Genomic DNA, 15,397 nt, shown 5'->3' with positions numbered 1-15,397 from the left:
CTGACAAGAAGTATTTACCACCTCAACAAGAGTAAATGAGCGCGGTTAAAAGCTTATAAACATGTATTGCAATCGGGAACTGTAATGTTTTTTTTTCAAATAAAAATGAGACGTGTTATAATTTCCAAACAATTATAAAATAATATAATAAACACCACACAGACTTCGTTGATGTCCTATTCGTGTATCAAATACTTTAAAAGTCAATGTCGACAAATAATGTGACGATATTTGTAAAGAACAGCATCATTTATACTTTAACGTTTGTGAAACTGAAGAACTAGTCGGTCTCTTTCTAAAATGTAAGGTGGGGTATTTTATAAAGATCGATGTACAGATCAAATCATTGAGACTTATATCAAACGATGGAATGACTACACTGCTGCTACTTGTGGCAAAGCACATTAAACACACGTCTAATGCAAACTTAGATAGTTTTAAATTTGAGTAAATAACACTTATATAAATTACAATTTTCAATTTTCAATTTTAGAAAATGGAAGAAATATGTTTAAGAAAATTGTTATGTGTTTTGCTGACTTTTAACTGTAAAATACAATTTTGAATTTTATTTTAGTTTCTCTAAAAATAAAAAAGAAGCATTTGCTTAGTTAATCGTATAAAATTTAATTGTTTTCTGAATGATTCTAAAAATTAAGCATATGATTATACAATTTTGTATGAGACAAATATAACTAAATTGAAAAAAAACAATATTTATTCTAAACTAATTATAGTGAATGATATATTATGTACATCGAAAGATGTTAAAATATAACCTAGATTTATTTTAACATTTCTGTTTGCTTGAATGATATGAAATCATTTTATCAAGTTTCAAAATATTTTAAGTAAAATTATGTTGGGGAAATTCGATTTTGTATAGTATTGATCTTTGAAAGTTTTACAGAAAGATCAAACAAATGTTGTAGCTATTTCACAAACACATATAAAATGAACAATTTAACCAGCAAAAAGTACAAGTTGAAAAGACCATAATATATGAAAATTCATCTACTATAAATATAAGCCCACTATTATTAAAATGAAAGAAAAGTTTTCTTGGAATTGAAGAACATCAGAAATTTAATATGGCGAATGCCCTGATTTTCGTAGTTTACCACCTATTCCTGAAAATAAATAACAATAAATGACACATAACAATATGAAGAACTAATGCATTGGATTTATTCTTAAATCTATTATAATTCTTGAGAGACATTGCATGGTTCGGTTAATCGGCACAAAAATGTATTATACTAAATTTGTCTGTATTAAAATGTATACAGTAATTGACTTTTATTAATGTTACTGAATGCATGGTAAGCTATTTCCCTTTCGTTTAGTAAATAACTGTTTATCTCGCTTTGTTTTTAGTTTTAAAAGGATTTAACTTATTTTTTGTTTAAGTTAGAATGTTTTACTATATTTAGCACACTATTGGCACCACCTTTATTTTTTTATATAAGCCGCATTAGAATTAAAATTTAAAAAATACGAACATTACAATTTTATAATTAATTCGTTAAATAATCTGAGAACTACAAAAATATTGTTTGACTTCGTTTTGAATATAAGTATAATGTATCAGGAAAATTAGACAACCCTTGATGTTAAGTGTTACTATTATCTTGGGGCTAGAAATATTTTAATGAAGTTTTAGCTATTAGAATCACTTATTAATAAATGCACAAATGAAGTAACTTTAATAATAAATAAACCGGGAGTGATCTCCCCTAAACTTTCTCGAATATTCTTAAAAAAGACTACAGAAGATTGCAACTCGGGATATAGACATGATTTTAAATGAATTTTTAATTACTTAAACTTTTTAAAATTGAATAGAATCTCGTAGAAAGAGAATCGCGCATCAAGTGAAATTTTGTTTATCTATCAGAAATAGTAGTCAAGCTATAGGCTTTTAAAAATGAAAGGAGAATAAGTTCCATTTCTGGTTATCGGAAACAACTGAAAAGTTGATAAAGCACTACACATATGATATAATACTTATATATCAGTTTTCATCAAAGTAGCTTTATTGGTACTCAAGTTATCGTGTTTACACACAGACAGACAAACACACAGACCGATACACAGACATACGGACAAGATTGCAAAATTATGTTTTTCCGACTCAGGGAGGTGTAAAACGTCGAGATCTATGAAAATCTCGATTTTTTTTTTTGCACTATTACAATACTTTCGCTGAGGATTTTGTATCTGAAAGACGAACCATCACTAAGAAATATATTATAACAACCATTTAATAATACTGATTACATTTTAATCGCATATAAAATGTTGATCTTATAAACCTTATAAAACTTATTAAAATATATTTTTTTATCTTAATTTTGTCTTAACATAATAAACCTACTAGGCAGCGAAAATACTTTTCATAATGCTAATGTCCCACACAACCTTCTATAAAATGTTATAATGTTTCACAAAGTTTTTACCTTTTATTGAAGAAGGCGAAGTAGTCTGAGTCTTGAAACATCTTTCTACTGTGATGATGGCTTGTCTGCTTTGTAAATAAAACACATTTATAATTGACGCTGAGTATTGAGTTAAAAATATATGATCTTATACTGAAAGAAAACTTTTATTATAGTAATTACGAAATTACCTTCCGTCCTTTTTTGTTCAGCTGCCACAGGAAAGGATTCCTAATTTTATTTTGTAAATAAAGTAATGTAGAACATGCTTTTATATTTTAAAAATTGTATATGCTGTCATAATATATGTTTCATAATTACCAAAAAATTATATATTTGACAATATTAAAATATAATGTATAAATATGAACTTTGCTTTGTTATTTATTTCCAATTTGTCACGGTAATAGCTTTTAATTTGACATGTTTGGACGTTACACATTATTTTTAGAAGAATATTACATAATACAGTAACAAAATTGCGTATGTAATTGTAAATTAATTCTAAAATCAAAATTAAATATTACCCATTATGCCCATTCATAACGAATTAAACTTACCAATCGGAAAATCTAAATCTTGCATCGTCATCACATTCATCATAACTGCAGTCACATTCTAAATTTGCAAAAATCGTATTATAATTATAGATTTTTAAAATTTGACTTTCAAACACAATAATATGCAATTCTTCTTTACTTTCACTGAATCCTCGTCATATACATTACAGTATATATTTATTATCCAGCTAATTTTAATTTATTTTACTCACTCAAGTGATGCAGCACTGTATTAAACTTGAGAAATCTGGGTTATTGATCTTGAGATATATCCTATTACCACAAATTTGTTTTAAGAATTCAAAGCTTTTAAAAGAATATATCTAAAAAATATGTACCGTTACTTTCGTGATGGTGCCTTCTTCGTGGGGTTGTTGTAGTCGTGGTCTGGGTGGTAGTTGTTCTTACGGTTGTTGTAGTTGTGGTTGTGGTTGTAGTTGGTGTAGTGGTGGTAACCGTAGTTGTGGGTGTGGTGGGAGCCACTGTTGGTGGAGCTGGTGTTGAGAAATAACCCATTATTAAATTAATTTTGCCTTTCTTATATGATTATAATTATAAAACTTCGTTTTAGTTGTTAACAGATTTCTCTAAAGTAAATTAAGCAACATCTTTTATTTCAGCTCGAAGTAACACTGGTGAATATCAGAAATAAACAATGTTTATAACACAAAAAGAAATACATAAATACGTAAAGAAAATAAGGCTGTAAATATATATAAAAAAATGATAGCGTTAAGTATATTGCTTGGGTCTGACCATCATAGATTTGTAAACAAGTAAGTGCTAAATTTAGATTTATATTTCAACCTGCCAAGAGAAATAATTAAAAAATTTTGACGCACACACACTTTTGAAAGACTTACGTGCATCACATAGGATGAAAGATGTGTTGACGTTGCGTAATGTATTGTTAAGTACTTTAACTTCAAATGTACAAATGTCGTTTTTATAGCTATACCCGACACAGGATGAGGGAAATTGTGCCTTACAGGCGTTTTCACAATCCTGTCAATTTGATTAAAAAAACATTTGAAACTTGCTTGAATAAAATAAACATAAACTTAAAAAACTTTTTTTTCTTAGGAATATTTTTTTCCAAATGTTACCAAAAATTTTATATTAAATTCATAAGCTTTTAAATTATTTACACAATTAAGAAAAAGGTAAGTTTTTCCCTGTTATACGGTAAACAAATTAGAATATAATCATATATATATATATATATATATATATATATATATATATATATATATATATATATATATATATATATATATATATATATATATATATATATATATATAATTCCATTTTTCCAGTGCCAAGTACAAGGCAAAATTGTCAGTATATAGTTCTAAGCTACTTAATTATCAATAAATAGCAATACATAAACTGTTTGATTTAATGTAACATAGTAATAATTCAAACGGGAAAATAAAGACGAAAAAAATAAATTGTTCGTTTGAGTGTTCTTATGGATTACTCGAGAAAATCTTTAGAAAAAAAACTAATTACATTTTATAATTAGTTTAAAGTTTTATATAAATTGTGCATATCAACGGCTTCTACGTAATACCTGTTGAATAGTTAATTGTATAATTACAGTTACATTTTTTTATGTCATGAAATATTGAATGTATTTATTGAAACTGAAGATTTTACAACTTATTTCGAAGATTAAAAACAAATATCAAGCTATTATTTTGAATCGCACTTACTGCGTTAACTATTGGAGTTTTTCCTTGATCATCTGAGATTAATAAAATTGGGATTAATTTAAATATTCTAGTTAATGCTGGAGCATGCTGTTGATTTAAATATCTTGTATTAATCTTAACACATTTAAAGCCATGTTGTTTGATAAAGATATTAACATTTTTTTAATTTACAGACATAATCCACATTTATATATTTCTTAATTTTTTAAACATTTTGACATAATATAGATTCAAAGTATTTAATATTTTCTTAAAATAGTGTATCAAAGATAACGATTTATATCATTCTTTAAAAATAAAAAGAACAGACAATATCTTGAGTTTAATTATCTTATATACAGTTTTACCTACCAGGTATTTTTCTGCAGACAAATGGGTAGGAAGAACTACATGGCTTATCGTCCCATCGATTGTTGTGAGTCGCATAGTTTCTCATTACAGCGCAATCCCTACCGCCGTTACCATAATTTGGTTCTCCTGTCAACATAAACAAAGCGTTGGATTTCCGTATAGTATCTTATTAATACAATAAAATAATTACTTTTTCACATCTTGAGTTATTTTATACCATAAAAAAAGAATTAAGTTTCTACATCTTATGTTATTTTATACAATAAAAAAATAAATCAATTTCCATATCTTATGATTTTATACAGTAAAAAAATAATTTTATTTTCCCATCTTATGTTATTTTATAAAATAAAATAAAGAATTAAAACTACACATCTTTTGTTATTTTATACAATAAAAAGTAATTTAATTTCAATATCGTATGTAATTTTTTACAATTAAAAAGCATTGAATTTCATTATGTTATTTTATACAAAATAAACCGGGAGTGATCTCCCCTAAACTTTCTCGAATATTCTTATATAAAACAACAGGGGATGGGAACTCGGGCTATAGACATGATTTTTAATCAATTTTAAATACTTAAAGTCAGTGGCGTAGCGAGGTCGGGTGTCACCCGGTGCGGCACTTAATGGTGTCACCCCCCAAAGGCGTAGTGACCCTTCCCGGGGACAAACTTACAAGTTTTCAATTTGCACCCCCCCCCCCCCCTCAAACTTTCGATTTGCACCCCCCCCCTCAAGTTTTTCTCTATATATTTTGCTATTTTTTGCCTTGGTGTCACCCCCTTAAATGGTGTCACCCGGTGCGGTCCGCATCCCCCGCCCCCCCTCGCTACGCCCCTGCTTAAAGTTTTAAAAATAGAATAAAATCTCTTAGACAAAAGAAGTGCACACCAAGTGAACGCCAAATAAAAAGTCCATAATAGTACGCAATATTATTAGTACTTTAAAAATTTACATTAGTTTTTTGAGAAATCGGAAGTAGCGTAAATTACTACTTTCGGTCAACGGGAATTACTCAAAATTTAACAGAAGGTAGAGAATTAGATCTTTGACTTACATGTGAAATTTCATTTATCTATCTGAAATAGTACTCAAGTTATAGGCTTTTGAAAAATTCAAAGTAGAAAAAATACCACTTCCGGTTAACGGAAATCGCTCAAAAGTTGATACGGATCTACGATTTTGATAAAATACTTATATATAAAATTTCATCAACCTAGCTGTAACGGTACTCAAGTAATCGTGTTTACACACACACAGACAGACACACAGAAAACGGACAGAATTGCAAAGCCCAGTTTTTCAGACTGGATTACGCATAAAACCTCTTAATTTTGATAAATCTGGATTGATAATTTTTGCCCGATTAAAATAAGTCCTCTATACTCCGGATGTGATGAAGGACTGAGGAGTAAAACGGTGAAAACTGTCAAAATGTCATGTTATTTTTGTGCACGATTACAATACTTTCTCTATACTTCGTATATACGAGAAAGTAAAAAGACAAGATTTTAATTTTTTAATGTTTTTTAATAAAACACTATAACATATATAAGTTGACGTTAATTATGTTTTAGATATATTTTTTGTGATAACGAATACCTTGTACACGTATATTTTCTCCCTCTCTAGCCTTCTCACACTCTATTTAGCACACGCTAACACAACCCCAAATAGACATGCTCAATCTAATATTATTGTTGATAACTTTTTTAATAACGTATATTGAAAAATCACTTACAAACCCCTTATATAATTATATCGCAGCGTTAACTAATGTAACAGTGAAGTGCCTACAAGGGTCAAAGTCGATGTAGCTAAGACACGAGCCGTCTTCCCACATCCAGATACCCTCACCCTCTTTATCAAGCAACCCGATCCAAACGTCGTTAGTTTGTTGTTTTATCAATCCTTGAATTTAAAAAAAATGTTGTAAAAAAAATATAAACAGCAAAATATATAAAAGCCTACATTACATTGCCATTTTCATATATTATTTTGCTATTTAACTTTCAGGATAATTATCAAGTATAGGGCTGGTAAGTAGGTCACCAACCAGTTCTATGGCTCTTGCAGGTTTTATTGAGCCGTAGAACTGGTTGGTGACCAACTTACCAGCCCTATTGCACAATATTTAATTAAAAGTTTTGAAAAATAAAACATAACAGATTGGTTTTTAAAAAAAAATCTAATCCAGTTTGTAATTTAGACCTACTAAGCGCTAATTTAATAATCAAACTATTCTTGTTCTTATAAAAATAAAACAATTTGTTTTATATAAAAATATGCTTGATATACAAATTAAGTTAAATATTGTTTTCACATTTTATAAGAGTGTCAACACCTGAAACATAGTCCTGCTCGGCCTGGTCAACAATAGTGGTCAGAGCCCCACCAAGATTTACACACGTGCTGTTGGCGTCGCTCCACTTTTTAGATGTTTGGTCGAACCTGTAGCAGCTTCGTGTGTTGGGTCTTAGTTGCCATCCTGCACCGCAGTCTGGAATGTTTGGGAAATTGAGCTGTACCTTCATACAAGACAGCAATATACGTGTATAGGCTGACATAGATCAATAGTATTCCACATACAAAAAGGGCTGGTTACGAAAGAGCGAGACCTACTACAGACACACAAGCACTCAAAGTCCGAAGTCGTTCAAAGCACGTATTGGCCGGCAAATGTGCGCACTGGCCGGGACGTACTGGCCAAAGTCCGAAGATTTTAAACTTGAGAGCGTATTTCGTACATTGGCCGGCAATGCGCACACTGGCACACTGGCCGGGATGTCCTGGCCAATGTCCTATCTATACTACGGTGTGATCGAATTTCATTATTCAGGGTGCGGTTTCATTGCGAGTAACGTATTGTTTGTATAGTATTCTATATTCGATGCGACACAAACCGAAAAGACCGTCAGACCAAGAGACAGACATACCAGATGGCTGCCAAAGAAAAAAATCCAATCCCTTGTTAGTTTCCAAACATGGGCTACTACTGTATGTGATAGCCTTATCCATGATGGGTGATGGGAAGGTAAGACAATCTTCAAAGAACAAAAGTCAAAGACAGTCGGCGTCACCGGCCACGTGCAACAAGACGGAACATTCAAAAGACTATGCCGCATTCGATGTTATATATATATATATATATATATATATATATATATATATATATATATATATATATATATATATATATATATAAACGAGCTACCTAAGGAAATGTTTGATCCTACCTTTCATTTTATTTTCTAAATTGGTACATCAAAATTACAGCAAATCGTATTTAAATTGATACGTTAGCACACTGTTAGAGAGAGAGTCTGCGAGAGAATGCAAGAGAAAGAATAATGCGTTGTCGTTTTACCCCCCTGAGTCTTAGGGGGGGGGGGGGGTAAAGAAATGCTTGTCAGTCAAATAAAGCTAGGATACTCTGCATGTTGATATTTTCGTGGAGGGGGGATGGGCACTGGTAAAAGTAAAAGTTTTCTATATAAGTACCATTTCGAAGAGATGCCTGGAATAAACTCTGCTCTCAATTTCGATGTAAGAATATTCAATTGTTTTACACTTTACAATGAAATTAGGTTCATCATTGTTTTATAACTGTCACTTACATGTATCGCACCGAATGAAATAAGTTGGAACGCTGTTGCTTATTTGTTCAAAAGCTTTGACTTTATAGGTGCAGATGTTGTTGTCGAAGGTGTAGCCCACGCAGGTTGTAGGTCGTTGAGCCTTACACTCATTGTCACAATCCTGTCAAAAAATAGACACAACACTTTAGCTTATCAAGCAATCTTTTTGATTCGTGGTTTTCAATTTCAATGGAAACTTCAATTTCACACTTTATTAAATTATAGGCGCTTTATAAATCTCTTATTTAAAATATAACCGGATATGTTACTATTCATTTTATAAAATAATCGGCTATCGGCTAGGCTTTGCTCCAGCTATGTACAACCATATTCAAATGTAAACGCACACATGATATGTGTGTGCAAACTGTATCAATATAATACCTGTATAATACAACAAATGATTTGACCCGAGTAAGGATCATTAAGGTAGGATCATTTCGAAATCCTGTTTAGCAGAAGCTATACAACATTTGTTTTCAAATTCAGGTTTTTAATTTAGGTGCTGAATATGGAATACATTGATTTTATTATATATTATTCTATTTACAAAGTAGATATATAGTATAAGGAATATTTTAAATAATAAAATAAAAAACACTGAAGATTAAAATATAAGTTGAGCTTACCGTATTAACAGTGGCGGTTGGTACTACTCCATCTGAATGTGATTAGTTTAAATATTTGTGTCATGTTAAATAACGAATAATATATGTATAAAGATATGTTTAAAAACCTACATACAATTGAAAATTAATGGTTGTTAACTAACAGAACAAATATAATATATTACATTCATAATTATCTGCACGAGTATGTCGTTTCGTTTTTGAAACGTATAGTACACGTAGGGAATAAAGGAACATAATCTTTCAAAACTTTTGGAACTTATGAACGGAAATTACGTACCTTTTGTTTTTCTACATACATATGGGTTCAAGGCATCGCAGGGTTTGTCGTCCCAACGGTTGTTGAAATTTGTAAACTCTCTCATGACAGCACAGTCTTTTTCACCGTTCCCATAATTAGGCTCACCTGGAAATACATTGACTTATGCTAATTAACTCCACGTACACCAGAGCAAGCTTTTTTTTAAAATTCTGTTTTTTAAAATGGTTTTAATTCAATCAATATCCAACCGTTCAGTGTGTGTGATGGTGGGGGGAGGGAAGGGGGAGATGATATTTGCGATTGCTGTATTAACATCTTGTACAAATTCAACTAACTCTGTCTCAAATTTTCTAACGCTCTAAAAAGCACTTTCACCTACTTTACACAGTAGCATAATACACATAGCACATACATATACACATATAATCACAATTATAAACTTGTATATATTTATATGTATATATATATATATTCACACGCACACACACCAGATAAATATATATATATATAAATATATATATATATATATATATATATATATATATATATATATATATATATATATATATATATATATATATATATATATATATGTACATATATATATATATGTATATATATATATATATATATATATATATATATATATATATATATATATATGTATATATATATATATATATATATATATATATATATATATATATATATATATATCGAGAGAAAGTAAAGATGACATCATCTATGTAAACTAACGTATGGACGATGAAATCCACTATTTTTTAGTCGTATGTTAAATTCAACAATGGTTTTTTTTTTTGTAACATGTTAATTCAAATAAAAATAAAAATCGCTACTTTTTCTAATTAAAAACATTTTGATAAAGTGTTGTTAGAATAAATGCTGAGATATCTCACCTGGGCTGAAGTTGAGGTAGCTGATACACAAACCATCATGCCATTGCCAGACGCCATGGGAATCTTTGTCGAGTAGACCAATCCAAACATCGTTAGATTGGGATCTTATCATTCCTTCAAGTTGACAATTTACATGCGTTTTAAAAGCGATCAAAATTGATATAGATTACACTAACACCCCTTTTCGTATGCCATTTAATATATATTAGTTAATTTATTAAATGAATTTTGAAAATAGCTTATAAAGACGTATTTGATTTTCCAGTTTAATAATCTTCTACCTATGAATATCTGCATATGGTCACATTATGATGAAAACCTTGAGGACACGTTTTTTTTTTAAAATCACTTCCATGGTTACACGGTCAGAAGTAATTCGTGTTTGATGTATTAGAAAGTTTTAGTAATCTTAACATACATAGTCCGCATATAAAGTTAATTACGTTGTTTTTTTAAATAACGTTGGCGATTTTTGGTTCTATATAAATAGGCCTATAAAATAAACTATTCGTGTTTTAAACACCATTATGAATTACTACTTTTATTTTTAAATTAGCACACTAACATTTTAAAAAAATCTAATGCAGTTGTGTAGAATGTTTTAAATTGTATTACAACTTCAAACCCTCTTTACTTTCTCGCGTAAAAAGTATAGGGTAGTATTGTAATAGTGTAAACAAAAATAAACCAAGATTTTCACAAATCTAACGTAATACATCATATTAATCTTAGTTCTGAAATTGTGTCTGTACGTCTGTGTGTCTGTCTCTGTCTTTGTGCCTGTCTGTAAACACGATTTATTAAGTACCATTTCAATTAAGTTGACGACATTTCACGTATAGGTATTATATCTAATTTGTAATTCTGTATTGAATTTTGAATGATTTCCGGTGACCGGAAGTGTTACTTACTCTACTTACGGTTTCTGAATAGAGAATTGCTTGAAACCCGTTTATGTTTTTATTTACTATAATACATGATGTATATAAAAATGCACAATCTTTATTTATTTTAATTTAAAAAAAAACTTATCTCTCGTGCTAAGTGATTTTACTTTCGTGCTTAAAGCTTCTCCCATTATGGGTCCATAATCAATTCGCGCCCCCTTCCTCCCATTTTATTTCTATTTATTCCTGTCTGTGAAAAAGCTCCCCCCCCTCAGTTGGAAAGTTTTTGTTGCGTTCAAACCAGTAGGTACGTTTAATTTTCAATCTAGTTTTGTTTTAAGTAAACCCACTAAAGTTTTTAAAAATTTGACAAATGTATTTTATTTTATGTATTTATTTTATTTTTATTCTACAGCCAACGACCTACCCAAGCATCCAACTGATCCACACACTAGAATAAGATGCAAACCGCCCAGCCTACCACCCACCCAGCCATGACCCGCTTTACATGCGAGATCTGTGACCGAGTATTCAGCCGTAATCAACTTTTCATACGCCATCAAGAGACAGCACACGGACGACAAAGACATCCCTGTACAACTTGCGGGAAAGTATTTACACGACTTGACAATTTGACAACCCACTATAAGAAAGCACACACCAACCAAACCTTACCGAGCGACACCCCATCAGCAACCGACAGACAAACTCCACAACCATTATACGTGACCAACAGACAAAAACACCAACCCACATTAGTGACCGACACACATACTGTCCAACTCCCAACAGCGACCCAAACAACTCGTACTACTACCAACACTAACTCCTTAAAACGACATACGACGTATGACGACATAGCAAACAACAAACGCGTAAAGACTAACAACGACAGTAACCTTAATTCACACACCACTATTTTTCCTGTAGACAACCTTAGGGGAGATGCGGTTGTGACCTACTTAGGTCTAGTAATGTTTTATTTTTAGTTTGAGATTTGTTATAATACCATATATGGTCTGTGGTGCAATTACCGTTTTTTTTTCCACTGTCTTACTAAGAGAGTCTTAGACTGAGAAATTTTCCATCGAGAGATGATTGATTGTTTCAGACCAGATGACCACCCCAACCAATGGTCTTATGATTTGAAGGTGACCTTCCATGTTACCTAAGTCTATAAATAGATCGCCCACAGGTGTCTCGCGGCAGTCTTTGGTCAGACGTCGTTGAAGAGAGATAAGCCCTGTGTGTTGCCGTGCAGTATTAAGTTGTTATATTACTTGTGATTAAGTAATTCTTTATGCTAATACCAGTGTTATGTATACAGTGGTGATTTTTCTGAAGTGTTAAAAGCTGTGATAGTGTATCATACTATTTATTTCCCAGGAATTGTAAGTTGGGTTTTGTTCATTCTGTAAATCCATTTTATTCTTGTTTAAATCTAGTGTTCTGCCACGACTTTGTACTCCTATTACAAGTTATATGCAGATTAAATGTATTGTTGTCATCAGTAGTTTCTCTAGTGTTTCCCCTAGACATTAATTACGAGCCCTAGCGAACTAGTGAGTCAACTTTCTTTTATTTAGGCTTATCGCCATCTGTGTGTAATTAGTTAAACGAATCCGGGAGCGTTCGCCATCTATCTGGCTGATAGATTGGTGTCCGTTACACGGTAGACTTACACATGACTACAGACAAACCTTCGCCCATATGCCTTCTCACAGACATTCCTGACTTTATTAAACATAATCATGCCATTAACATGTTACAAAAGGATTCGAATTCCAAACCCTACACAGACAACTTCTCCTTTTTTAGATGTTTAGCCAGACATTTAGGAGCACCCACAAGAGATCTTAGAATTCCAACCTTAAATCTCGCGAAACAGTGGCAAGCGCACCAAGGTCTTGTGACCTTGGATAATTTTAGTGGGGTTAGTTTGGTCGAAATTCCCCTCTTAGAGTCCTGTTTTATTGTAAATATTGAGATTTTTGAATTTAATGAAAACCAGATCCTTTCTCCGAAACTTAGAAGTAGTGATAGGTTTAGGGAGACTGTGTATCTTTTATTTTTTCAAAATCAGTTTATGTACATTAATAATATAGGTGGGACGGGTCACTCTTTCGCGTGTTCTATGTGTAACAAATTATGGCCCACCGTTCAACAATTGAACAGACACGTGAAAGGGTGTAATGGGGACAAACCCGTAGATAGGTATAAGGGAGGGGTTTATCAGACACAGCAAACAATCTGGGAGTTTTTAGCGTCCTATGGGGTAGATGTAGATAGTAACTTTGTTTATCCCTTCCGAGCAGTGGCGTAGCGAGGTCGGGTGTCACCCGGTGCGGCACTTAATGGTGTCACCCCCCCAGAGGCATAGAGACCCTTCCCAGGGACAAACTTTCAAATTTTCGATTTGCACCCCCCCCCTTAAACTTTCGATTTGCACCCCCCCCTCGAGTTTTTCTCTATATATTTTGCTATTTTTTGCCTTGGTGTCACCCCCCTAAATGGTGTCACCCGGTGCGGTCCGCACCCCCCGCCCCCCCCCTCGCTACGCCCCTGCTTCCGAGCAACATACGATTTCGAATGCTATTTCGACCATACCGAGTTACCCACGTTAGGTAGAGTTACAAAAAGCGTAACCAAACACGTGCCTTTGTCTTGCTCTGTGGCCTCAAACGTTTTATTTCGACTGGTGACCCTCAAGAATTAGTGACTAGAGTTATTGACAGACTCCACATAATCGCCGAGGCAGCTTATGGAATTTTGAGAAAACAGTTCGATCCTATTTTTAAGCAAATCAGGAAGCTATTTCCACCTAAAGCTAGGGGTAGCGATAATAAGTCGAACGACAAAGGGTTTGATAGGTTTCTTAGCGGTAGATTAGACGACTATTTGCGACAAATGCCGGTTATAGGGTTTAATTCAGGAAAATATGATATAAATCTCGTTAAACCGTATTTTATTCAGTACTTTTTAGCTTTTTCAAACGATGATGAAGACGACGTAGAAGATAAACAAACACCGTTTAAATATGTAGTTAAAAGAAATAATAATTTCATGTGTATATCAACAAATAAATTAAAGTTCTTAGATATAGTTAAATTATCTTGCACCTGGGTTTAGCTATAGTAAATACCTCGCCGCGTATAATGTTAAAGAGACAAAAGGCTTTTTCCCGTACGAATATGTAAAAAAATTAGCCGTCTTAGATGAAACGTGTTTACCTCCGCATCCGCCCTTTTTTTCATCATTAAAAAATTGTAACATTTCAGACAAGGAGTACGCGACGTGTAGGCAAATTTGGGTAGAGAAGGGGATGCAAACTTTTAAAGATTATCTTATATTGTATAACAATATCGATGTAAAACCGTTTATCGAGGCGCTCGATCAGCAAACTAATTTTTACAAAAATTTAGGGGTTGATATTTTCAAAGACGCGATTTCTGTCCCCGGATTAACCTTAAAATACTTATTTAAAACACTGCCCAAAGACGTTTCTTTTTCTTTGTGTTCCGAGCGCGAATCAGAGTTACATAAAACAATCCGAAATAATATCGTAGGGGGCCCCTCCATTATTTTTCTTAGACATCACGAAAAGGGTGAAACGATCATTAGGGGGAATAGTAATAAGGTGGTACAGGCAATTAAGGGGTACGACGCGAACGCGCTTTATTTATGGTCTTTAATGCAAAAAAATGCCGACGGGATTTCCGATTATTAGAAATAGTGAGGATGGGTTTAGACCGCGTAAAGCGAATCATTATGGGGAATAGGCCTTTCAGTGGTTATCGTGGGTTTCAAAAACAAAGGGGTAACTTTAAAAACCGCGTTTAACGGGGGCGAAGTTAGCTTAGGATCCCGCCATATAAGAGTAGACGGGTGGGACGCGAACGCTCGAACCGTTTATCAGTTCCATGGCTGCCTCTTTCATGGACACCCTGACTGCCCCTTAACTAAAGACAGAACAGTAAATCCCATTAGTAACA

The 15,397-nt window shown here is 32.4% G+C and overlaps 1 protein-coding gene across 1 annotated transcript; it reads right to left on the bottom strand.

Moving 5' to 3' along the window:
* Positions 1-772: 772 nt before the first annotated feature.
* Positions 773-10,630, bottom strand: LOC131944050 (C-type mannose receptor 2-like). The gene is made up of 12 exons (XM_059304507.1): positions 10,519-10,630; positions 9,639-9,745; positions 8,690-8,831; positions 7,417-7,572; positions 6,870-6,983; positions 4,717-4,748; positions 3,862-4,003; positions 3,337-3,492; positions 2,999-3,056; positions 2,630-2,669; positions 2,460-2,527; positions 773-1,130 (listed from the first exon to the last, which is right to left on the bottom strand). The coding sequence occupies exons 1-12, from the start codon at positions 10,628-10,630 to the stop codon at positions 1,118-1,120; spliced, it is 1,140 nt and encodes a 379-aa protein (XP_059160490.1). The 3' UTR covers positions 773-1,117.
* Between the last annotated feature and the right edge of the window lie 4,767 nt (positions 10,631-15,397).

Source organism: Physella acuta, unplaced genomic scaffold, assembly GCF_028476545.2.
Source record: "Physella acuta isolate Inbredline_101_S28 unplaced genomic scaffold, ASM2847654v3 ptg000479l, whole genome shotgun sequence".
NCBI lineage: Eukaryota > Metazoa > Mollusca > Gastropoda > Physidae > Physella > Physella acuta.
The sequence above is the reverse complement of the archived record's forward strand: the minus strand, read 5'-3'. Positions and strand labels throughout refer to the sequence as shown.

What these genes read in the sequence shown, in the direction of transcription:
- LOC131944050 (XM_059304507.1), bottom strand. Translation starts at nt 10,630, where the DNA reads ATGATAAGATCCCAATCTAACGATGTTTGGATTGGTCTACTCGACAAA. An exon ending in CGAGCAGGACTATGTTTCAG is followed by an intron (nt 6,984 to 7,416) that starts GTGTTGACACTC and finishes TTTAAATTCAAG; the next exon opens with GATTGATAAAACAACAAACT. An exon ending in TGAACAAAAAAGGACGGAAG is followed by an intron (nt 2,528 to 2,629) that starts GTAATTTCGTAA and finishes TTATTTACAAAG; the next exon opens with CAGACAAGCCATCATCACAG.